This window comes from Diaphorina citri, unplaced genomic scaffold (genome assembly GCF_000475195.1).
Source record: "Diaphorina citri unplaced genomic scaffold, Diaci psyllid genome assembly version 1.1 scaffold175, whole genome shotgun sequence".
Taxonomy (NCBI): Eukaryota; Metazoa; Arthropoda; class Insecta; order Hemiptera; family Psyllidae; genus Diaphorina; species Diaphorina citri.
Window position 1 is genome coordinate 167998 of NW_007377612.1, and position 25673 is coordinate 193670.

General features: G+C 32.8%; 1 protein-coding gene across 1 annotated transcript in view; it reads right to left on the reverse strand.

The window, feature by feature from the left end:
• Positions 1 to 10639: 10639 nt before the first annotated feature.
• Positions 10640 to 25673, reverse strand: part of LOC103505450 (anoctamin-4) — a 46913-nt gene continuing 31879 nt past the window's right edge. Inside the window, exons 15-18 of the mRNA XM_026820790.1 lie at positions 17351 to 17573; positions 14394 to 14433; positions 13651 to 13884; positions 10640 to 11596 (exon numbers count right to left, since the gene is read on the reverse strand). Coding sequence (XP_026676591.1) covers positions 11267 to 11596; positions 13651 to 13884; positions 14394 to 14433; positions 17351 to 17573 — 827 coding nt within the window. The 3' untranslated portion in view covers positions 10640 to 11266. The remainder of the gene's footprint in view (positions 11597 to 13650; positions 13885 to 14393; positions 14434 to 17350; positions 17574 to 25673) is intronic.

A 25673-nucleotide genomic window follows, 5' to 3' on the forward strand; every position in this document is an offset into this window, starting at 1 on the left:
TCAACCAGTTTAAAGGGTCTTGGGCAAAAAAACCCCATACAAAAACGAAAAAAAGGGAAGCGAATTTCTAAACATTTCTATTATTATTATCTGATTTTCAACTCATTCTTCAACAGATTGTCTTTGCTTTTTCTCTATAAATCCTTGTAGCATCTCCTAATTTTAAACCTTGTAGGAAGATACATTTTTACAAAGTATATTTATATTTTTCCGAATTCGAAGTTATTATTTTATTTTGAACTATTATCTATATCTACATATCAAGTTTTGACGAGTGTATTCAAAGAATATTTCTTCGATAATTACTCTCAAAAACAACTTTCAAACATATCACTTTTCATTATATCTTTGTCAATTTTTTTATTACTATTTATTTATAATACATTTGTTGGTGTTTTTATTTTGCCTTTTGATTAATTTATATTTATACCTTTATTCGTAATAAGTGGGTACATTAATGTCAACAGAAAATATCCAGGTTGAACAAGGATTTACAAAGGAAAAAGAAGATATTGGGAACAAGTTTTCTTTCATTGTGATATGAGAGAAAGACTAAAGGTATGTTTTAATTGTAATAATATTCACCAACTGCTTTCTTAACTACAGTAGTAGGTATTATCCACTACTTCACCCCCCATTTTCTCAGGCTTTTAGTTTTTTCTTCTACTCCTATTTGATTAGAATCTTGCTTTCACAATTGAGTATCATGCAATAAAATTGATCTTACCATCTTCAAGCAAAACGAAATCTAATTAATCAAAGCGATCTTTGATCTTTCTACATTTCTATTTGAAAGGGATAAACCACCTTTTTTTATTAAATTTGTTTCATGCTTTTGTTCTATGCAAGTATGCTTTGCCTAGGCACTAGGCAGTGTATAACATCCCATAAAAGTAAAAAAAAAGGTCTTCCATTGTCGCTTTTTATTGGATTTTTGTGTATTATTTACTGTATCAAATTTCATTTTTTTTAATTGAGGTTGAATCTTATTGAAAAAGCCTCCCAGAGAAAATGGATATCAGTTACCTACGTACCTTTTTTTTTAATCAAGGTGTTTTTCCCGTTCAGTTCAAATCAACCATTCTTCCTGGATGTTTTCTGGCTCTCTTTGGTTATGCATTATTATTATTTTTTTTTTTTTAATACCTTTTTCTACATTCTACCATTTCCTATTTCTACTCTCTTTCTCATAAAAGTATTACATCTACAGATCTACTACACTCGTTCACTCTCACTCTTACTGAGAGATTCTTATTATTTTGTTCAATTATATAGTATTAAGTTTGATGACAGAAAAGAAAGAAAATAATTTAGGGATAATACTCGTACTTTATTATGAGAATCAATCGTTAACTGCAATGAGTTCGCGGTGGATGATTTTAAATATTTTTAATCGTACTTATGGAACTAACAATACATATCATAAAACACTATTAAACATTGAAATAAAATATTTATTTATTTTTCTTTATATAATAACATTTCTAAAATAAAGTTACTTTTTACTTTTTATTTAACTATACTTTCATGCTGTTGATGTTTTCTTTTTCTGTTCCTTGGACCATAAAGTTACTTTCTTGTCCAAAGCTGCTTGTCAAAAACTGGTCAGGACCTACCCAAACGGTCTCCTGTCCAGGAACTCGTGACGCGTAGTGTAGCTTAACTTTAGTGTTCACATAGATAAGACTTCAATCGGTACCTAGAGTTACTTGAAAAAAAATCAATAATTTACATTTCTTTCCTCAAAGCGTATCTTCGGGAAGTAACCCATACTTCAGATCCCATTGACCCATTTTTGACATCCGTATATTACTATGCATTTCGTGTCACTCTTGGTGTATTTTCTCCCTACATCCTGGATTTTCTCAAAGAAAACGGAACTCAAAAGTAAAATGAAAATTTATAAATCTTTATAGATACCTAGGTATCCCATTTCTTCCTGTTTAGCATCTTTGCTTTTTTTTAGAATGAAAATAGGTATGTCACCATCATGCTTTTAGCTGCTTCCGTGCTTATTTTTGTATCACACGAAAATGATTGAACAGAATAAGCTAGCATGCATGTTTCTCTTTGCAGTAAATAAATAGAGAATACCTAGGTACTCTCTAGCAGCTTCATTTTAAGAATTTCTAGATTTTACTACAGAAACGGCTAGTTTTAAATGAAGGAATGACTGACATTTTCTAAGACGACAAGCAAACTCACATCCCTACCCAAACTTCATCTAGTCAAAGGAAAAATAAATTTATTCATGAAAACATTTCAGCGAGCAAATATAAGTTAATCCAAATGACACAGATGTTGTATTCAAAATTTTACAATTTTCAAAGAAAATCATGAACCAGGGGAGGATTGTGTTGAGGAATAATTTTATTTAGGAGATCGTCGATTTGGAATGCAACATAAAGTAACCAATTTGTTTATTGTTTCATATCTGAAAGAAGAAGATAAACCAATCAATACATAATTATAAAATAAAAAAGTAAAGAGAATAGAAGGATGCATAATGGCTTGATGACACTCGAATTCGGTAGGTACATGTAGTACCTAATAAAAAAATTGACGAAAAAAAAGATAAAAAAAATCTCACGACAAAAAGTGTCATTAAAATCATTATCAAACCATTTTAAATTTTGGAAAAAATTCTCATCTCAAACATAACGATTCGTATTCCTTTAATCCGGGCCTGAGATGGGAAAATATTATATTCCCCAATGGCAGTTGTGATGTTTTTCTCTTATTTACAAAATCCTCACCGGGACTGTATACAGATTCACCTTCTACTTGAGTAAAACCTGGAGAGCGATAAACTGGGATTACAAGGGACCCACCACAGGGTCAGATTGAAAGTAATCACAGTCAAGTCTGACATGGGGAATCAACCAGACACCGAAATAGGGAAAAAATTGTATGTCCGCCTAGAAACTAATTTAGATATGCAATGTGCAACACAATCAAGATATGTATTTTGTACATAGGTAGGTACGTAAGTAGAGAAACTATTTTTAATGAATTAGGTAATGATCATTAGTAGGTAGATAATAATACCTATATATTTATTTACTTGAAAATAATACCCAATAGATAAATGAGATTCTCTCCTTCCCCTACCTAACGGATATACACTGTGTATAAAAAAAATGTTCAATTTATGGGGGGGGGAGTTGGGAAACAGCTGAGAAATATGAAGCTGTTCAAAAGTAATTAAAATATTTTCCACCAGCAATTTAGTTGCTCATGAGATAAGGCAAGCTCGGTACTAAGACAGGGGTGACCTATTTACTGTATAAATAGCTAGAAATTTATTCCCAAATAGTTTATTTGTACCTATACGTATATTAAATATAAACTAAAATATTATTAACCCCAATGGAAGAATTTGTACGGATTAGTTATTATTAAATTTAGCATACGTATGGATTAAGCACAGGAAAACACTATTAAATTTAACCCAATTTAAGTATTTACTCGTAGGTATACTAATTCTGGAGGAGAGGAGAAACGATTACATTCAGCCTAGGATTAATTTATTAATGAACTTGGTGTATTCTCTGGTTGGTGTATGAAGACTAGAAGGGGTTAACATATCCTCGGTAGATTTAAGCACCGGATTTCTTAAATACGGAAGAAATCTTTTGGGATAGGGGGAGGGAGGGGATACATATTTTTATTCAGTGGGAATTATAAATTCTGGTTTTCTTTTCGAATACCAATTCGTATATTTTTCTTACGCTTGAATTTATTTTCGCTTCTCTTCAGAAAATTAATAATGGAAATTGTCAACAGAGACAGCGGAAATAACATGAAATAATGAGAGAGATTGTAATTCGAAGTATTTCGGTGAAATACCGGAAGATTGAGAAGCTATAAAGAGGAAAGAGGGAGAAGAAGGAAGGGACACAAAGATGTAGAAAAATTAAAACAAACAAAGAGGAGAAAGTAGTTTTGAATTTACAAGGAAAAAAAAACACACACACACAATTTTCTTCCGTGATAATTATGTACCTATTCATAAATTAGCTCTAGGGCTTGTGAGAGCTACGAGTAGTTACTTGTGTTCCTTCTAGTAGATAATGGAGGAGTTGCAAATGGGTAAAAAATATTAATAAATGGTCGATTCCTACGTAAAAAGTAGTGAAAAATCGTCAGATTTCACGTCAAAATGCGCAGGAACGCTTGCGCACAAACAAACGAAGCGGGAGTCATGAATTATGACGTCTTCGCCTACGGGAGCGTATGCCGTGACGTCAAACTTCACGATTTACCGGTATTATTTAAATCGATTTATCTCGGTATCTAGAAGCCGTAGAAGAAAAAGAAAAATTCCGTTGGTCCTCATTTTTCCTGCTCTATGACTTTGAAACATCACCCAAGTAAGCGCAACTGATCTATTAAAAAGAAATGAGAGTAAAATCGAAGGGATGAGAGTTAATTTTTTATTAGATGAAGCATAGCTTATTATAAAGAAGAAGGCGAAGGAGAAAAAGTTTTATTTCCATCATAAATTCCGCCTGCAGGAGAATAGGGAAGTTATATGTACGGGTATATGCGTTTGTTTTTATGTGATCATTAAAAAGTAAATACCTAATATCATATGGTTCTCAATTATTTATTATTTATCTAAAATATAGCATTCTATGTTATTATACTTATGTACTTTTAACCAGGATGATGCGGTTCTCAACAAAGTAGTATGTTTTTGGGGAAGGTAATATACTTGTATTATGAACTAATGTTCAAAATACAATATTATGTGAAGTGAATCAAAAACAAAATAATTCTTAGTAAAACAAATATTATATTTAATGTAACTATCTGACTTTGGACCAAAATCAACCAGTTTAAAAGGTCTTGGGCAAAAAAATCCCATACAAAAACTAAAAAAAGGGAAGCGAATTTCTAAACATTTTTATTATTATTATCTGATTTTCAACTCTGAGGACATAGCTTTGGGTGGCAGAATTACCTACAAGAGAAGAAGAATAACATTATTATTTCCTACAAGGAAGTCTTTTTTGAGCTCCGAATCTGAAATTTTCCGGTCCTGTTGAGCCGTATTCTGGAATCCTTATTCTTCCTATTTCGGTGGACATAGCTTTGGGTGGCAGAATTACCTACAAGAGAAGAAGAATAAAATTATTATTACCTACAAGGAAGTCTTTTTTGAGCTCCGAATCTGAAATTTTCCGGTCCTGTTGAGCCGTATTCTGGAATCCTTATTCTTCCTATTTCGAAAGCAAATATTTCCGTTTCTAGTATTTCTGTGTTCTCTGCAAAATAATATTATGTTTTAAAATAATAAAAGCTTGAAACTTATCAGACTGTAATACCTATTCTCTCTCTCGAATATTCCTTTCCGTCTCCCTCCTGTAATTCCCGTCTCTCTTTCCTTCTCTCCCTTTCTTTACAGACCAAGCTCTCTTTTCCCATATTCTTCTCTTCTTTCACATTTTACGCCTTCTTTATTTTGTTCATCTTCCCGTCCTGTAATTTTCTTATAAATTCAATTGTCGTAGGCTCATTTCGAACAATGTCTGTTAGGTTTATAGCATTATTCCGTAAATATTACTTACAGTTTCCTGTTCCTATTGTTTTCCCAGATACTGTGGGCAGGAAATTTTTTTACTGTTTCGAGTTTTATAACAAAACAACAGCATTGCAAACAATTTTGTTCTGCAACTCGCTTTCTTTTAGTGGTAAATGTACGATTCCCGTCTCTCTTTCCTTCTCTCTCTTTCTTTACAGACCAAGCTCTCTTTTCCCATATTCTTCTCTTCTTTCACATTTTACGCCTTCTTTATTTTGTTCATCTTCCCGTCCTACGTCTTTACTGAATCTTATGTTCTTATGTGAAGGTAGGTAAATTTAAAATTTCAAGTTTATACTCCTTACTCTCTACACGCTTTGATATTCGACATCACTTCAAAGGAATATGAGATGAATATAAACTTGAATATTAAACTAAGAAATTTTAAAATTCCACTTCAAAAGTTCAAACTCCTTCTAACTTTGCTTAACTACTGGATATTCCATTGTTTTCCCAGATACTGTGGACAGGAAATTTTTTACTGTTTCGAGTTTTATAACAAAACAACAGCATTGCAAACAATTTTGTTCTGCAACTCGCTTTCTTTTAGTGGTAAATGTACCATTGTACCTACAAAAAACCGTGAAAAATGCGGGAGAACTTCCGGGAGGGGGGATTTATTGTATAAATTTGTGTATAGGAAAACAATCGTTACCTATTAAATATACAAGACCTATTTTCATGGCAGGGAAAAAGGTGCAGGGACTTTTCATTCCCATTCTTGCAGTATAAACAGGCTATATTCTATTTTACAACACTACATTACATTGAAATGAGGGACTTTTCTAACGAAATGCCTGTGTGCTGAGTCTAGTGTGTAGGACTATTGTACCCCTTTTGCACAACACTAACCTCTTAGTGCATTCTATTTCACATTAACCCTTTCATGCATTACCCCGTATCATTCGCAGTATTCAACACATCTGATTACATGACAGGAATGGGTGTGGATAGGGGTGATCTTGAAGAGGAACCGGAAACCTGTCAATATCGAGGCTATAGGAACGGGCCTGACCATGGGGACCAGTATGGCCTGTCGCCTCAATATTGGCATGTGTTTGCTGCGCGCCTAGCTTTTGTGGTCATTTTTGAGGTGAGTTTTTTTTACAGTTTAAAAACAATTCAGTTATGATGGGAGGACAGTAAAACCCGTGGTATGGATTGTCTCTCAAATGTCAATAAAAAAAATCCTGTTCGAAAAACTGTAAAATATTTTATTTTATTAATTATATAAATTGAAATAAAAATTATAACTTTATAATAACTAATATAGGTAGGCGTTTTGTATTATTTTTTATTCCCTCCCCCCTCTTGAAAAATTGTATGTAATGAGTGTTATCAATACAATAAATTTTAATTGAATTGAATCGAATTGAATTAACTAAGTTTCTTTTTTCCACCTCCAAAAAGTGAAATATAAACTCAAAGTGATAAATCATGTCGCATATTTAAATTTTAAACTTCATGTCTTACGTACATTGTGTGAAAAGGAATTGAGGTTTCAGACTTTAAAAAATGAAATAAATGTTCATAGGACAAAAAAAGTCTCCTGTGCTGTTTGTGTCCTTTGTTTGCACATAATGGAGAATTTTTTGATCATAGTCCATATGTTAGGCAGAGTCCCCGAATTCCCCAAATGGGCGAATAATATGATACGATCACTCCGCAGACTGGTAATTACAAAATGCAAAAATAACCCCGAAATTTTGCGAATTCAGTAATGGAGCCTAACACATACATATACAATTTTCATGTCTTACACTCGTTCATATACTAAATTACTAAATACCTTGCATTATGCATAAATTAAATTTATAAAAAAACATAAACAGCTAATGAATATTATAATTATTTTATTTTGCTGAAAAATAATTGGATGGGGGGGGGGAGAAGGTAGTAGGTATGAAAATAATGGTTGAATACTCGTGGATGTTCATAAATATTCGTGTTTCGTTTTGTTTATTTTTGTACCCAAAATCTGACAGCTGGATTTTACATTTCAAAAATGTTTCATTTTTATATTAAAATACATTGAATATTAAAATACATAGAGTATACGAGTATATTCAATGCTGTGATCTGTTTAAATCCAGAAGTACACTTTAGGTAGGTATATTTACCTAGATGTTTTATTATTATTTATTATTTTTTTTTTTTTCAAGTAGGTCATTTTTCTTAGGTACCAAATAGATAGGTAAAAAAAAGTCAAATCGATTTTTTAATAAAATAATGTTGATTGTAGGTACTTTCTTTGATTTCTGACTCCATAAAAAAGGAGGAGGTGTTTAACCCTGGAGGAAAAAAAGGGGAGTTGGAGCTTTTCTTCTAATGGCACTGCTTTATTTAAATATACAGTAGGGAGCAATATTCTTTTCCTTTTATTAAAAATGTGAACGTTGGGTAGGCTGAGACAGGAGAGAAATGAAAACTTACCGGGTGATACATAGAAAAAAATTCAAAGACACACGGTATAACAGGACTTCAAAACTGATGTTTCCAACCATTTTCCGATTTTGAAAAGACTGAAATTTTTTTCTCTGAAATGTCACATTTTTTAGATCTTTCATGGCAGTCATTTGCCATCCACTAATGCTTTCCTTTTTCTTTCAAGATAAATGGTACGTCATAAGAGAAAATCACACCTTGGACTTATGTACGTACCTCGCACCTTAGAAACCTATTTCTCATTGTAACGTTTACTTGTTGTCTGCTTTTTTCCCTTCTTCACAGAGTGATTTATATTACATAGGTATTAGTTTTCTCATATTTCATGTGACAAAACGTATTAAATTTACCATTATCATTATTCTTAATATTTTATCAAGACTGTCTGACTTTTAGGTTTTTTATTACTGTCTGAAAAGACCTCAGGTTCACTTGAATATTTGAAGATACGTTAGAACTGATTGGTTATTTTAACACATCCACTATTTATGTCTTGCATATTGCATAATCAGAAATGTTTTGAGGCGATCATACAATTTTGTACCTTTTCTCTCTCACTAAGGGCAATAATTATGTAATGCTCCAACTATTTTTCTGCCTTTTATCATGTTTACCAATTATTCCCCCTTTTTACTTTCTATTACATACTACAATTATAGCGAAGCTATAAGATGTAAGTTAGTGAGAGAGACCATTTAGGCCATATTGTTTGAAACATAAAAATAATGTATCTTGAAACAATTAAATTTCTCAATCTATGAACAGCCTGTAAACTCAGCACCTAGGTACTTCTATATTTGGATCATGGGTTCGTGTCCCATGAGAAGAAAAATATCATAATTATCATTATTAAATTATTAGTTAAAGAGCTCTTAGTAATGCAGTGATATGAAGAAAAAGGGTGAAGAGGATTTCAGCTTCACTATTAAATAAATAATTATTCAAATTAAGTCTGTAAAGTAGAGTAAGGTAATCGAAAGCACTCAACGCCATTCGTTTATTCATTTCTATGCAATCATGATTAATTAACGCAGTGCCAAACAAGCAAACATCAACTTCAAACAGTCCATTTATTATTTCAGTGTCAATACAGGTCGGGGATAAATAGACATCTTTTAATGGAATTAGGCAAATTGATAGGTAAACGAGTTGGGAAATTTAAAATCTAATTAGTTCGGCTGAATGTTATTACTTTATTTTAGAGAATGAAAATTTCCATTTCACCAGCGATAGAATATCCTCGGAGAAATTTTAGCTTAAAGTACTTACCTATCTCGAAGAAGAACAACAGAGCAAAATAAATGAAAAGCTTGTATTACCTATGTTGGTATAATATTTATCAACCTACCTACCTACGTACACAAAATTTATGCTAGATACTTTATTCTGCAAAAACATAAAAACAATGCTGTTTATCTAAACAGTATTGGGACATTTGTATGATAAATTATTGAATGAATTATTACTTTTTTTTTCAAAAGTGCTCCATTTATTTTATTTTTTTAGCGGGATGAGAATAAATTACTGGAATACAGAACTACATGGTTATCTATTTTACAGTAATGCGGGTATTGCCTTCAGTGACTAACTCACAGTAATAAGGGAAACATCCTCGTTGGTTGGACATGGCACGGTTACCTGTCCATCGTACTTGAAAGTAAGTTCTGGGTATGTACTTACATTACGTAAGATGAGAAAAAACAGTGCTTGCTTCTGTAAATTATGTTATATGATGGACTCTGTTGAGGTCAAAGTACTCAAGTAAAACTCATAAAAACACCATATTGTGTAACACGAGTTTTGTTTCTCGGGACGTTATTGCATGTGATAATGTCAAAATATTTTCCTGTTCTGCAAATCCTGGAACTTCTAACCTAATGGTACATAGATGCAACATGCGACCTTATATTATAAATTGGAGAATAACGCTAACTCTGGGTCTATAACTGTCTCAAGTTGACTTTATAAAAACTTCAATTTTAGTCTAGGTATTTTTGTATGTTTTTCTAATAGGTCTACAAAGTCATGTTGAAATCCACATTGGATCAGTAAAGTTGATCAATATTAGTAAAAAAAAACATTTTTGTATGTTTTTCTAATAGGTCTACAAAGTCATGTTGAAATCCACATTGGATCAGTAAAGTTGATCAATATTAGTAAAAAAAAACCTCAATTTGGGATTTGAATCCCTGTTTCTTTCGCCCCATCATGACACTGTAGATATGGCCCTAAAGTGTATCGAAAAACATATCCTGCTGAACAAACTATGTACTTACCTTTCTACGTCACGCATCGCATTTCTCCAGGATAGATTTTCCATTTTCCTCTCAGAACTTTTAAAATTTCAAGATAGAAAAAACACCCACGTAGGTATTTCTTCTAGAAATTTCCTTTTCAACTTTAAAAGATTTAATTGAATACAATCTTTCTGAAAAGGAAAAGAAGAAAAAAAAAAAAATATTCTGCAAACGAAACTTCTTCCTTTTAATTACTTTTTCTTTTGAAACGAAAAAAATTGAAATCACTTTGACAACACCCCAGCATGGGAAAAAATAAAGATTTTAAGCAGTAATGCTTACATTTTTTATATCTATTTCATAGGTATTAAAAAATATACTAATTAATAACTAAGCTCCGTTTGTTTCAATTCGAAATTCGTATTTTCATTCAAAGGTTATGAAATATTCCATTAGAGCTTACATAGCATTCTAGGAAACCCACACAGTTGATAATTAATTATGTCCCACTCACTGAAAGGCTTTTAACAAGGTACATAAGTACAAACTGTTCAATTTTTATGTTTATGAAATCCTCCCTCTAGCAATATTAGAACGTGGGAGCATAGATTAATTTTTCATCTATCTATTTTATTTTTTTTAATCACCCACTACAGCAAATTGCAGAAGCTCCGATTACATCCCAATCCATTCTTCTACTTATTCCGCAACATGAGGACACACTGACACAGAATAATTGTGTAAAAAATTACCCACCTAATAAATAACTAAAAGGCATTCAAATTATGATTGTCCAGTGTAAAATTCAAAAGTTTTGTATCTAAGTATAAATACAAACTTTGGTGTGAAAATTTGGTCCTGATATATTTATAAATTTTGTCCTGTATTGAATAGATAAAGAAAACTTCCAAACAAGACATTAGACATCATTGCCAAGGGGAAAAAATCACTCCCACGCTTGAAAAGCCGAATAGGATTTTATCGGCTTCATGTAAGGTCATTTTATACTGTCCACACTTTCAGCAACGGTCAGAGTTGACACCGTTGGAAACGGACTTTTCTTCGAGCTACTCGCGAAGGAAAACTGGGACATTCTCCTGGCCCAGTTTTTCTGCTCGATGACGTCAGAGAGGCGTGTTCCACTGCGACTGTTTCGGATAGCGTTGAGAAGGTCATCGTATTCATCGTTGTCTTTCTGATAGCTAGCGGTGTGCTCGTATTGGGCTTCCTTCATGAGGAGACGCTCCCGTTTGATTTGAGTTTTGAGCTCTGAAGGAACATCCGGGATGATGTAAGCCATGAGACCAGTGAGGGCGAATATGATGTGCTGCAGAAGAAAATAATAGGAATATAGTATAGCTTCGCTATAATTGTAGTATGTAATAGAAAGTAAAAAGGGGGAATAATTGGTAAACATGATAAAAGGCAGAAAAATAGTTGGAGCATTACATAATTATTGCCCTTAGTGAGAGAGAAAAGGATTTAAAGGTACAAAATTGTATGATCGCCTAAAAACATTTCTGATTATGCAATATGCAAGACATAAATAGTGGATGTGTTAATATAACAAATCAGTTCTAACGTATCTTCAAATATTCAAGTGAACCTGAGGTCTTTTCAGACAGTAATAAAAAACCTAAAAGTCAGACAGTCTTGATAAAATATTAAGAATAATGATAATGGTAAATTTAATACGTTTTGTCACATGAAATATGAGAAAACTAATATTTAATATAAATCATTCTGTGAAGAAGGGAAAAAAGCAGACAACAAGTAAACGTTACAATGAGAAATAGGTTTCTAAGGTGCGAGGTACGTACATAAGTCCAAGGTGTGATTTTCTCTTATGACGTACCATTTATCTTGAAAGAAAAAGGAAAGCATTAGTGGATGGCAAATAACTGCACTGAAAGATCTAAAAAATGTGACATTTCAGAGAAAAAAATTTCAGTCTTTTCAAAATCGGAAAATGGTTGGAAACATCAGTTTTGAAGTCCTGTTATACCGTGTGTCTTTGAATTTTTTTCTATGTATCACCCGGTAAGTTTTCATTTCTCTCCTGTCTCAGCCTACCCAACGTTCACATTTTTAATAAAAGGAAAAGAATATTGCTCCCTACTGTATATTTAAATAAAGCAGTGCCATTAGAAGAAAAGCTCCAACTCCCCTTTTTTTCCTCCAGGGTTAAACACCTCCTCCTTTTTTATGGAGTCAGAAATCAAAGAAAGTACCTACAATCAACATTATTTTATTAAAAAATCGATTTGACTTTTTTTTACCTATCTATTTGGTACCTAAGAAAAATGACCTACTTGAAAAAAAAAAAAATAATAAATAATAATAAAACATCTAGGTAAATATACCTACCTAAAGTGTACTTCTGGATTTAAACAGATCACAGCATTGAATATACTCGTATACTCTATGTATTTTAATATTCAATGTATTTTAATATAAAAATGAAACATTTTTGAAATGTAAAATCCAGCTGTCAGATTTTGGGTACAAAAATAAACAAAACGAAACACGAATATTTATGAACATCCACGAGTATTCAACCATTATTTTCATACCTACTACCTTCTCCCCCCCCCCCATCCAATTATTTTTCAGCAAAATAAAATAATTATAATATTCATTAGCTGTTTATGTTTTTTTATAAATTTAATTTATGCATAATGCAAGGTATTTAGTAATTTAGTATATGAACGAGTGTAAGACATGAAAATTGTATATGTATGTGTTAGGCTCCATTACTGAATTCGCAAAATTTCGGGGTTATTTTTGCATTTTGTAATTACCAGTCTGCGGAGTGATCGTATCATATTATTCGCCCATTTGGGGAATTCGGGGACTCTGCCTAACATATGGACTATGATCAAAAAATTCTCCATTATGTGCAAACAAAGGACACAAACAGCACAGGAGACTTTTTTTGTCCTATGAACATTTATTTCATTTTTTAAAGTCTGAAACCTCAATTCCTTTTCACACAATGTACGTAAGACATGAAGTTTAAAATTTAAATATGCGACATGATTTATCACTTTGAGTTTATATTTCACTTTTTGGAGGTGGAAAAAAGAAACTTAGTTAATTCAATTCGATTCAATTCAATTAAAATTTATTGTATTGATAACACTCATTACATACAATTTTTCAAGAGGGGGGAGGGAATAAAAAATAATACAAAACGCCTACCTATATTAGTTATTATAAAGTTATAATTTTTATTTCAATTTATATAATTAATAAAATAAAATATTTTACAGTTTTTCGAACAGGATTTTTTTTATTGACATTTGAGAGACAATCCATACCACGGGTTTTACTGTCCTCCCATCATAACTGAATTGTTTTTAAACTGTAAAAAAAACTCACCTCAAAAATGACCACAAAAGCTAGGCGCGCAGCAAACACATGCCAATATTGAGGCGACAGGCCATACTGGTCCCCATGGTCAGGCCCGTTCCTATAGCCTCGATATTGACAGGTTTCCGGTTCCTCTTCAAGATCACCCCTATCCACACCCATTCCTGTCATGTAATCCGATGTGTTGAATACTGCGAATGATACGGGGTAATGCATGAAAGGGTTAATGTAAAATAGAATGCACTAAGAGGTTAGTGTTGTGCAAAAGGGGTACAATAGTCCTACACACTAGACTCAGCACACAGGCATTTCGTTAGAAAGATGTGTTGAATACTGCGAATGATACGGGGTAATGCATGAAAGGGTTAATGTGAAATAGAATGCACTAAGAGGTTAGTGTTGTGCAAAAGGGGTACAATAGTCCTACACACTAGACTCAGCACACAGGCATTTCGTTAGAAAAGTCCCTCATTTCAATGTAATGTAGTGTTGTAAAATAGAATATAGCCTGTTTATACTGCAAGAATGCGAATAAAAAGTCCCTGCACCTTTTTCCCTGCTATGAAAATAGGTCTTGTATATTTAATAGGTATCGTTATAACGATTGTTTTCCTATACACAAATTTATACAATAAATCCCCCCTCCCGGAAGTTCTCCCGCATTTTTCACGGTTTTTTGTAGGTACGGAATGAAAAGTCCCTGCACCTTTTTCCCTGCCATGAAAATAGGTCTTGTATATTTAATAGGTAACGATTGTTTTCCTATACACAAATTTATACAATAAATCCCCCCTCCCGGAAGTTCTCCCGCATTTTTCACGGTTTTTTGTAGGTACAAAAGAAGAAGGCGAAGGAGAAAAAGTTTTATTCCCATCATAAATTCCGCCTGCAGGAGAATAGGGAAGTTATATGTACGGGTATATGCGTTTGTTTTTATGTGATCATTAAAAAGTAAATAGAGAATAAAACAGTGAAAATAATATGATAATGGCACCCCGAGCTTTGTTAGGACACCGGTAGACGAGAAGAAGATTAGAAAAACAAAATAATGAGATTGCTTTTTCTATAAAAAAAAAAGATGTAAGTTAGTGAGAGAGACCATTAAGGCCATATTGTTTGAAACATAAAAATAATGTATATTGAAACAATTAAATTTCTCAATCTATGAACAGCCTGTAAACTCAGCACCTACTTCTATATTTGGATCAAGGGTTCGTGTCCCGTGAGAAGAAAAATATCATAATTATCATTATTAAATTATTAGTTGAAGAGCTCTTAGTAACGCAGTGATATGCAGAAAAAGGGTGAAGAGGATTTCAGCTTCACTATTAAATAAATAATTATTCAAATTAAGTCTGTAAAGTAGAGTAAGGTAATCGAAAGCAATCAACGCCATTCGTTTTAGACAACTTTTAATTGAATTAGGCAAATTGATAGGTAAACGAGTTGGGAAATTTAAAATCTAATTAGTTCGGCTGAATGTTATTATTTTATTTTAGAAAATGAAAATTTCCATTTCCCCAGCGATAGAATATCCTCGGAGAAATTTTAGCTTAAAGTACTTACCTATCTTGAACAAGAACAACAGAGCAAAATAAATGAAAAGCTTGTATTACCTATGTTGGTATAATATTTATCAACCTACCTACCTACCTACGTACACAAAATTTATGCTAGATACTTTATTCTGCAAAAACAATGCTGTTTATCTAAACAGTATTGGGACATTTGTATGATAAATTATTGAATGAATTATTACTTTTTTGTATTTTTTTTTTTTTTTTTTCAAAAGTGCTCCATTTATTTTATTTTTTTGTAGTTGAATGAGAATAAATTACTGGAATACAGAACTACATGGTTATCTATTTTACAGTAATGGGGGTATTGCCTTCAGTGACTAACACAGTAATAAGGGAAACATCCTTGTTGATTGGACATGGCACGGTTACCTGTCCATCGTACTTGAAAGTAAGTTCTATGTACTTACATTACGTATGATGAGAAAAAACAGTGCTTGCTTCTGTAAATTATGTTATATGATAAACTCCGTTGAGGTCAAAGTACTCAAGTAAAACTCATAAAAACACCATATTGTGTAACACGAGTTTTGTTTCTCGGGACGTTATTGCATGTGATAATGTCAAAATATTTTCCTGTTCTGCAAATCCTGGAACTTCTAACCTAATGGTACATAGATGCAACATGCGACCTTATATTATAAATTGGAGAATAACGCTAACTCTGGGTCTATAACTGTCTCAAGTTGACTTTATAAAAACTTCAATTTTAGTCCATTTTTGTATGTTTTTCTAATAGGTCTACAAAGTCATGTTGAAATCCACATTGGATCAGTAAAGTTGATCAATATTAGTAAAAAAAAACCTCAATTTGGGATTTGAATCCCTGTTTCTTTCGCCCCATCATGACACTGTAGATATGGCCCTAAAGTGTATCGAAAAACATATCCTGCTGAACAAACTATGTACTTACCTTTCTACGTCACGCACCGCATTTCTCCAGGATAGATTTTCCATTTTCCTCTCAGAACTTTTAAAATTTCAAGATAGAAGAACACCCACGTAGGTATTTCTTCTAGAAATTTCCTTTTCAACTTTAAAAGATTTAATTGAATACAATCTTTCTGAAAAGGAAAAGAAGTCGCATTTCTCCAGGATAGATTTTCCATTTTCCTCTCAGAACTTTTAAAATTTCAAGATAGAAAAAACACCCACGTAGGTATTTCTTCTAGAAATTTCCTTTTCAACTTTAAAAGATTTAATTGAATACAATCTTTCTGAAAAGGAAAAGTAGAAAAAAAATATTCTGCAAACGAAACTTCTTCCTTTTAATTACTTTTTCATTTGAAACGAAAAAAATTGAAATCACTTTGACAACACCCCAGCATGGGGAAAAAATAAAGATTTTAAGCAGTAATGCTTACATTTTTTATATCTATTTCATAGGTATTAAAAAATATACTAATTAATAACTAAGCTGTTGAAATAAAGAAGCTTACTTCCTACGCAACACAGACAGTAGAAGCAAATGTATTATCTTCGTCAACAACAGATTTCCCGATTTTAAATGAGTTCTTCTTTTCTGGAGGATGCTGTTCTAAATTCAGTCATCTTCTAAATTCTAAAACAATAGAATAATATATTATGTACCTATATGTAGGTACCACCTATATCTAGTGATTTTCAAACCCACACACGAAAATATGCATCCCTACGTACTTCCTTGAAAATGACATTTTATTTTTCTATGTGGGGATGTGAAAAATGCTAAAAGGGATTTATTTTTTTTCTGTTGAAATAAAGAAGCTTACTTCCTACGCAACACAGACAGTAGAAGCAAATGTATTATCTTCGTCAACAACAGATTTCCAATCAAGAAATTGAGAAAGTTTGTTTGTTCTATGTCCTATACTTCCATTAGGATGACATTGTTTCTGAAATAGATGCCTGATTGACCTTGGTAGTTGAAAAAACTGTCTTTTGTCATTCTTCTGCTCCTTCTTCTTACCTTTCTTCTTCTTCTTCTTCTTCTTCTTCTTTTCCTTCTTCTTTTTCTTCTCGTTCTTATTTCTTCTTCAGTTCTTCTCCTTCTTTTCTCAGAACACTTTGAAATTTAATACCATACTTTTCTCTCGCAATTTTATTGTAATTCTTTTAATTTTATTTTTCTTGGTATATTCTGAAGTAAAAACACAAAGTCGAGACTCACGTTAGACACTACCGCCAGATAGGTGATCCCCTGCAGAACGCCATACCAGGCTCCGATATTCTCGACCCTCTCGGCCAATGGTCTTCTTGCTTGGGTCACCATTTTGAAAGCGTCCAGTCGAATTTCGCCAATATTGTTCAGCAAAGCAAACAGAGGAGCGAGAGGAAAGGCGGCCACAAATAACGTGACGAACCCGTATTGGATAACTGTGAACAGAAGGGAAAGAAAGAGGAGAAGGAGGAGAGAATAATGTTATAAGAAGAATGAGTACGAAAGGAGAGTAAGAAGAGGAACAACAAGGAGGAAAGGGAAAGAAAGAAGAGGAGGAGAAAATGAAGTTGTAAGACAAATGAGTACGGAAGAAGAATACAAAGAGGAACACAGAGGAACAAAAAGAAGAAAAAGGAAGAGGAGAAGAGAAGAAGAAGAAGGAGGAGAAACAGGGAAGTGAAGATAAAGGAGCGGGAGAAAGAAAAGAACGCGAATGGGAAGAAGTATGAGGATCAGGAGAGAGGGAGAGTAATAAGTAAAGAATTGAGTTAAAATCCATTAGACAACGGGACCTCTTAGTCTTATCCTTATCCTAGCACAGGGGTTTCCAACTTCCATGTGTATGCGGGCCACATGCTACATTGGGAGGTACTTCGCGGGCCACATATGTACATAGAGGAGAATAGGGAGGAGGAGAAAATAAAGTTGTAAGACAAATGAGTACGGAAGAAGAATACAAAGAGGAACACAGAGGAACAAAAAGAAGAAAAAGGAAGAAGAGAAGAAGAAGAAGGAGGAGGAGAAACAGGGAAGTGAAGATAAAGGAGCGGGAGAAAGAAAAGAACGCGAATGGGAAGAAGTATGAGGATCAGGAGAGAGGGAGAGTAATAAGTAAAGAATTGAGTTAAAATCCATTCGACAACGGGACCTCTTAGTCTTATCCTTATCCTAGCACAGGGGTTTCCAACTTCCATGTATCCGGGCCACATGCTACATTGGGAGGTACTTCGCGGGCCACATATGTACATAGAGGAGAATTGTAACAACCCACCTTTTCAGAAATGTAGTCCGATATAATTTTGATGATGATATTTTAGAACCTTTTGATGCATTAGTGTAGACTGGTTTTATTTCTCACCTGATAAAGTACTCAATTTTTTTCCAATAAGAAAAAATGATGTTCAATAATAAAAAAAGCATACCAGTACCTAACCATGTAGCTACCCTATGAAGTTAAATATGATATTGAATTGATAAAATGCTGAGAACAGCTCATTGAACGTATGTAGTCGAATAATACCTACGGATATTATGTAACTATATTTTGTGTAACCAACACCAAAACACTGAGTATACAATATTTCGCGTGTACATTAGTAAATATTGTTAACTTTTACATTTCTCCTGCTTCTTTCTTCTTGCTCTCCTCTTCTTCCTTCTTCATTCCCCTCTTCCTCTTCGTATTCATCATCTTCTCCTACTCTTCTTCTGCTTTTTCTTCCCCTTCCTCTTGTTTTTTAGCCCGTCCTTCCTTTACTTAGCCCGTCCTTCCTTTAGTTTTAGATAACACTTCATTCGTTATTTTAAGACCGGTTTTAGCGTCACCTGTGTTAAGCTACGCCGAGCAAGGCCAATAAATGGATGGGTGACTTAATCATTATATTGGGAATAAAGGGAGAACGGGCTCTAGTCTTGGTTTTAAATCATTACATGAAAGTGAAATCAAAAATCAAATCAATAATAATAATAAACTGAATATTAAACAAATTACGTAGGTACATAAGTACTGATTTTTATTAACCACGGTCGAATAAACTACGGGCTAAAAACTTCCGGAGGGGCGGGCCCAGCTTGTTATTTATTTTTTGCCTGAAGCTAAGTAATATATCAAATATTCCGTTAGGTAGTATGTACGAGTTATGTATGTAGGTACTCTTATCGAATTTCAACCTTATTTTCGCCTTTTGTTTTCGCAAAACTGTAGCAAATAATAGGTATCATGTTATAATGCACCATTTGGAAAAAAAAAGAAAAAAATCAATTGGAAAATAATACATAGTTTTATTGTGAAGAAGTAGCTATAAAAAAATGTGTTTTCATATTGCATGAATATGGAAAAAATGGTATGTTTTGTGTTACATTGTATCAAAACCCCTCGTGAATGACTCTGGTAAGAGAGCACACAACATGGAATGATGGTTAGTGGATGTGCTTTTATTACGAGGCCCAATTCCCGCATCAATTTTAAATGATTACCTTTGGGTATTTAAAATAAGTAAAAGGGTCTATCAACTTATACAAGTCTGGCTGAAGATTAATCGTTAGTTTAACCAATTGGAAATATTTCAATTCATCATTTTTAGACTCTAAGAAAAGCCAACTTGATAGAGCTATAGAGAAAAGTTCTAAATTCTCTTTCTAGCGTTATTTCCCATAATCATTATTCATAGAATTTTAACCACCTTCGAAAAGATGAATTCAAACTGTGCAGTTTAATGCAAATCCGTTTATTTCGCTTATCAAAATTTGGTTTTCAAATCCCTAATGACTTCGCTTTTTACCAAAATCAAACATGGGAAAATTTGCAAATACCTAGATGACAATTGATGCACTCTCGTTTCGTAATTTAATTATGAAAAGTTGAATTCGTTCTACTAGCTCGTCAAATAACCGTACTGAAGTACCGCAAATATTGTTTTTGCATAAAGCCTCTACTGATGTTGAATATCCAGTAGTTAAGCAAAGTTAGAAGGAGTTTGAACTTTTGAAGTGGAATTTTAAAATTTCTTAGTTTAATATTCAAGTTTATAGGTATTCATCTCATATTCCTTTGAAGTGATGTCAAATATCAAAGCTTGTAGAGAGTAAGGAGTATAAACTTGAAATTTTAAATTTACCTTCACATAAGAACATAAGATTCAGTAAAGACGCATTATCCGTATTCGTTTAGGATTAGAAAATTTAATGAGGATGTTAAGGTTGAAGAGCATTACTTGGAGTCTTTCGACGTGGGTGGTGGCATACTTTTTCCAAGCATATTACTGCTTCTTAAGCTCCAGTTTAAGCTTTTACCTTCAAGCTCAGAATTATTACAGGATTGTGTTCCTACCGTAAGGTAAACTGAGTAGGTATTTATTTTCGTGATTTAGTCTTCCAGTGAAAAATTACGTATATTCTACGGGCTCAAAAACGTGGAGGGGTTAACTACTAAGTACAGATGCAATACTTTAAATCTGATTTGTAAGTAGGAAAACAATACAGTAACTAACTTTCATAATGTAATTATTGTGACATTGTGAACTTTTGTTTTTGAATTTTTTTCCAAGCAAAAAATTCAAATTTCCTTTCACATAAATTATAAAACTTTAGCAACGTTGAAAAATAATTAAATGCAAGAACATCGTCAGTCAAAAACGTGGAAACTAAGTAAAGATGCAATACTTTAAATGTGATTTGTAAGTAGGAAAACAATACAGTAACTAACTTTCATAATGTAATTATTGTGACATTGTGAACTTTTGTTTTTGAATTTTTTCCAAGCAAAAAATTCAAATTTCCTTTCACATAAATTATAAAACTTTAGCAACGTTGAAAAATAATTAAATGCAAGAACATCGTTGCGCGCTGTGCTCATTTTTTTCTGTACGTTACAGTGGTTTTATTTTGCCAACAAAAAGAAGATGGGGAAAACGAAATTTGAACATCTAAAATCTCAAAGTTAATTTGCAAACAGAAGTTTTGAGTTAAAAAAAAAAACTTTTTTACCTATTACCTAGCTATGCTCCAACCAAATTCAAGAACACGAATAGAAGCGCTATGAATATCAACATAAGTCACTCCAAGAAGATGGGGAAAACGAAATTTGAACATCTAAAATCTCAAAGTTAATTTGCAAACAGAAGTTTTGAGTCAAAAACTTTTTTACCTATTACCTAGCTATGCTCCAACCAAATTCAAGAACACGAATAGAAGCGCTATGAATATCAACATAAGTCACTCTTGCAACCTACCTATTATGTATACCTACTACATATCTGGGTACATAAAATGTACTTTTAATCCGGAATTACCAGTTAAACCTTTGGGTACTTACCCATTTCCAAGTACTCTTCAAACAATGCCAATCTCCCATAAAAAATAATGCATAACCAAAAAGAGCCAGAAAACATCCAGGAAGAATGGTTGATTTGAACTGTACGGGAAAAAACACCTTGATTAAAAAAAGATACGTAGGTAACTGATATCCATTTTCTCTGGGAGGCTTTTTCAATAAGATTCAACCTCAATTTTTTTTTTAAATTTGATACAGTAAATAATACATATATTGATAGATTCTGACGTAACTTTGTGAAGATTCATCTTGAAAAGAAGAACACAATAACTTTTACTCTTCACAGTTGGGGGATAATACAGAGTAAATAATACAAAAAAAATCCAATAAAAAGCGACAATGTAAGACCTTTTTTTTTCTTTTTACTTTTATGGGATGTTATACACTGCCTAGGCAAAGCATACTTGCATAGAACAAAAGCATGAAACAAATTTAATAAAAAAAAGGTGGTTCATCCCTTTCAAATAGAAATGTAGAAAGATCAAACGCTTTGATTAATTAGATTTCGTTTTGCTTGAAGTTGGCAAGATCTATTTTATTGCATGATACTCAATTGTGAAAGCAAGATTCTAATCAAATAGGAGTGGAAGAAAAAACTAAAAGCCTGAGAAAATGGGGGGGTGGAGTAGTGGATAATACCTACTACTGTAGTTAAGAAAGCAATTGGTGAATATTATTACAATTTAAACATACCTTTAGTCTTTCTCTCATATCACAATGAAAGAAAACTTGTTCCCAATATCTTCTTTTTCCTTTGTAAATCCTTGTTCAACGGTAGGGGAAGGAGAGAATCTCATTTATCTATTGGGTATTATTATCTACCTACTAATGATCATTACCTAATTCATTAAATAGTTTCTCTACTTACGTACCTACCTACCTATGTACCAAAATACATATCTTGATTGTGTTGCACATTGCATATCTAAATTAGTTTCTAGGCGGACATACAATTTTTTCCCTATTTCGGTGTCTGGTTGATTCCCCATGTCAGACTTGACTGTGATTACTTTCAATCTGACCCTGTGGTGGGTCCCTTGTAATCCCAGTTTATCGCTCTCCAGGTTTTACTCAAGTAGAAGGTGAATCTGTATACAGTCCCGGTGAGGATTTTGTAAATAAGAGAAAAACATCACAACTGCCATTGGGGAATATAATATTTTCCCATCTCAGGCCCGGATTAAAGGAATACGAATCGTTATGTTTGAGATGAGAATTTTTTCCAAAATTTAAAATGGTTTGATAATGATTTTAATGACACTTTTTGTCGTGAGATTTTTTTTATCTTTTTTTTCGTCAATTTTTTTATTAGGTACCTACTACATGTACCTACCGAATTCGAGTGTCATCAAGCCATTATGCATCCTTCTATTCTCTTTACTTTTTTATTTTATAATTATGTATTGATTGGTTTATCTTCTTCTTTCAGATATGTACCAAAAAACAAATTGGTTACTTTATGTTGCATTCCAAATCGACAATCTCCTAAATAAAATTATTCCTCAACACAATCACTCCCCTCTGGTTCATGATTTTCTTTGAAAATTGTAAAATTTTGAATACAACATCTGTGTCATTTGGATTAACTTATATTTGCTCGCTGAAATGTCGATAAAATGCTGAGAACAGCTCATTGAACGTACATATGTAGTCGAATAATACCTACGGATATTAGGTAACTATATATTTTGTGTAACCAATACCAAAACACTGAGTATACAATATTTCGCGTGTACATTAGTAAATATTGTTAACTTTTACATTTCTCCTGCTTCTTTCTTCTTGCTCTCGGAAAAGCTTAAGAAAAGTCGATTCAACAACGATATCATAAAATATTATTATTCCAAACGAAACTAAGAGTGTCAAATTATTTATTCAAGATTGCGGGATCAAAATATGTCCGTTTTAAGAGAAGGTATTATCTGTTTTTGAACAATTGATAAAGGGGTTTTAATCCATAAATTTGACAGGAAATATAACAGGGATTAACTTTTCATTGATAACGAAAATGTCACTCGTAAAGTTCTATCTCGGCTTTCGGTTTGCTTTTGTTCAATGATGTTAAATATTCAAACTTTAATGGGAAATCATCTACAAGGGTCAGTCTGCTTTATTAGAGCTAAAACCATTCAATTTTGTATGATCGTCTTGATTCTGGTTTAGTTAAACAATAACACAATTTCACCTGTTCTTATCTTCCTAAGTACTAACGACCTTAGAAACTTTAAAATGCATTATCACAAGCAGAACGTTCTCTAACAACTTTTACACTCTTCATTTGCAGAAAGTGCAATATTCTAGACTGTCTAGAACATAATACTCGTACCAAACTTTTGTTGTTTTTTTCATGTCATAGAAAAAAGTGTTCTTTTTTACCTACAGTACCAAACTGTGCTTTGAGATATAAAACTTCGTAGTTTTTTTTCCAAGGGAACTTTGTTAATTTTTTAGGAGCAAAAAATTTCGCTTTTGTCAAGAGAAGAGAGGCAAAAGTTAATTTTTGAACACGACTCACAATGGAAGTTTCAAACGTTAAAGGTCCCTGAAATTGAATATTGAAAAGGGTGCAGATTTCAAGAGTAAAAAATACGGCAGGATTTTTCTTCCTTGATCTTTCCAAGGGAACTTTGTTAATTTTTTAGGAGCAAAAAATTTCGCTTTTGTCAAAGAGAAGAGAGGCAAAAGTTAATTTTTGAACACGAGTCACAATGGAAGTTGCAAACGTTAAAGGTCCCTGAAATTGAATATTGAAAAGGGTGCAGATTTCAAGAGTAAAAAATACGGCAGGATTTTTCTTCCTTGATCTCGTCAAGTGAAGGATAAATGAGAGGAAAACATTCGAAATTGTGTGTAGGTGTTTTTTCAAATAAGCATTTGTTGAAGTCGTCATTAAATTTATAAAATATTTCTTGCTTATTTACTAGTTTACTAAGAGTAGTTTGTTATACGAGTAGCTTGTCCATGCAATTCAACTCACCATAAAAAGCACAGATGCTGCTCTAGGTACCTAAAATGTACTTTTAATCCGGAATTACCAGTTAAACCTTTGGGTACTTACCCATTTCCAAGTACTCTTCAAACAATGCCAATCTCCCAGGATCTTGAAGTTGGTAGTCCTGTTCCCATCTGGTAAATCTTCTAGTTTTGTCCTTGGTGTGAGAAATTTGAGATCTTTTCCGCCACCAGTTAACAACAGCACTGAAAAAAGGAAAGTAAAAAGTGAGTATTAGAAAGTAAAAAATTGTAAAAGTAAGTAGTAGGAAATACTTTCCTACAATATCTTTAATATCGGTAGATATAAATAAAGTAAAGTTGAAAAAATGCATCCATCCGTTGAATTAAAGGATGAAAATAATAGGTACAGGTATCACATGATTGCTCTTTAGTTTAATAAAGGAAGATATTGCATCAAGAAAGATGAGGTACTTATAATAATGAACATTAAGAGCTAAAGAAATATATCTGCTCATTTACATTTGCTAGAAATTTAATGTTCCGGTAACCCGAATCGCAAGTTTTCATTAGCATAGCTCTCAGCGAAATTGAGCTCTCAATATATTTATAAGAGGGAAATTTATATGTTACGTTATGAAAATACGGCGTCGACTATGCGCGGACACAGATATAAAAGATCCTAATCTTGAAGAAATACTCACAAGATAAGGAAGAGTCGATGTATCCCACCAGGCTTGTCGAGTTGGAGTACAAATATTTGTACACAATCCGAGGTATGTAGTCACTCGTATACGCTATGACGAACCCCTGTAATCAAATTTTAAAATGCCTCGACAGGTGAGGAAACATCTTCACCAGAAGCTGTTTATTTTATTTTCCGTTTTAGATTGATTAGAAAAGAAAAGTTGTTGAACAAACGTAGATACTTAATTATAGCTACAGCCTACAAGTTGAAATAAGACGGACGAAATGAAGTGTATAAAAGACTTGTAAAAGAGAAGGGAGGATGAAATTGGTTTTCGTTTCAAACGAGTTCTTCTTTTCTGGAGGATGCTGTTACTTATTCAGTCATCTTCTAAATTCTAAAACAATAGAATAATATATTATGTACCTATATGTAGGTACCACCTATATCTAGTGATTTTCAAACCCACACACGAAAATATGCATCCCTACGTACTTCCTTGAAAATGACATTTTATTTTTCTATGTGGGGATGTGAAAAATGCTAAAAGGGATTTATTTTTTT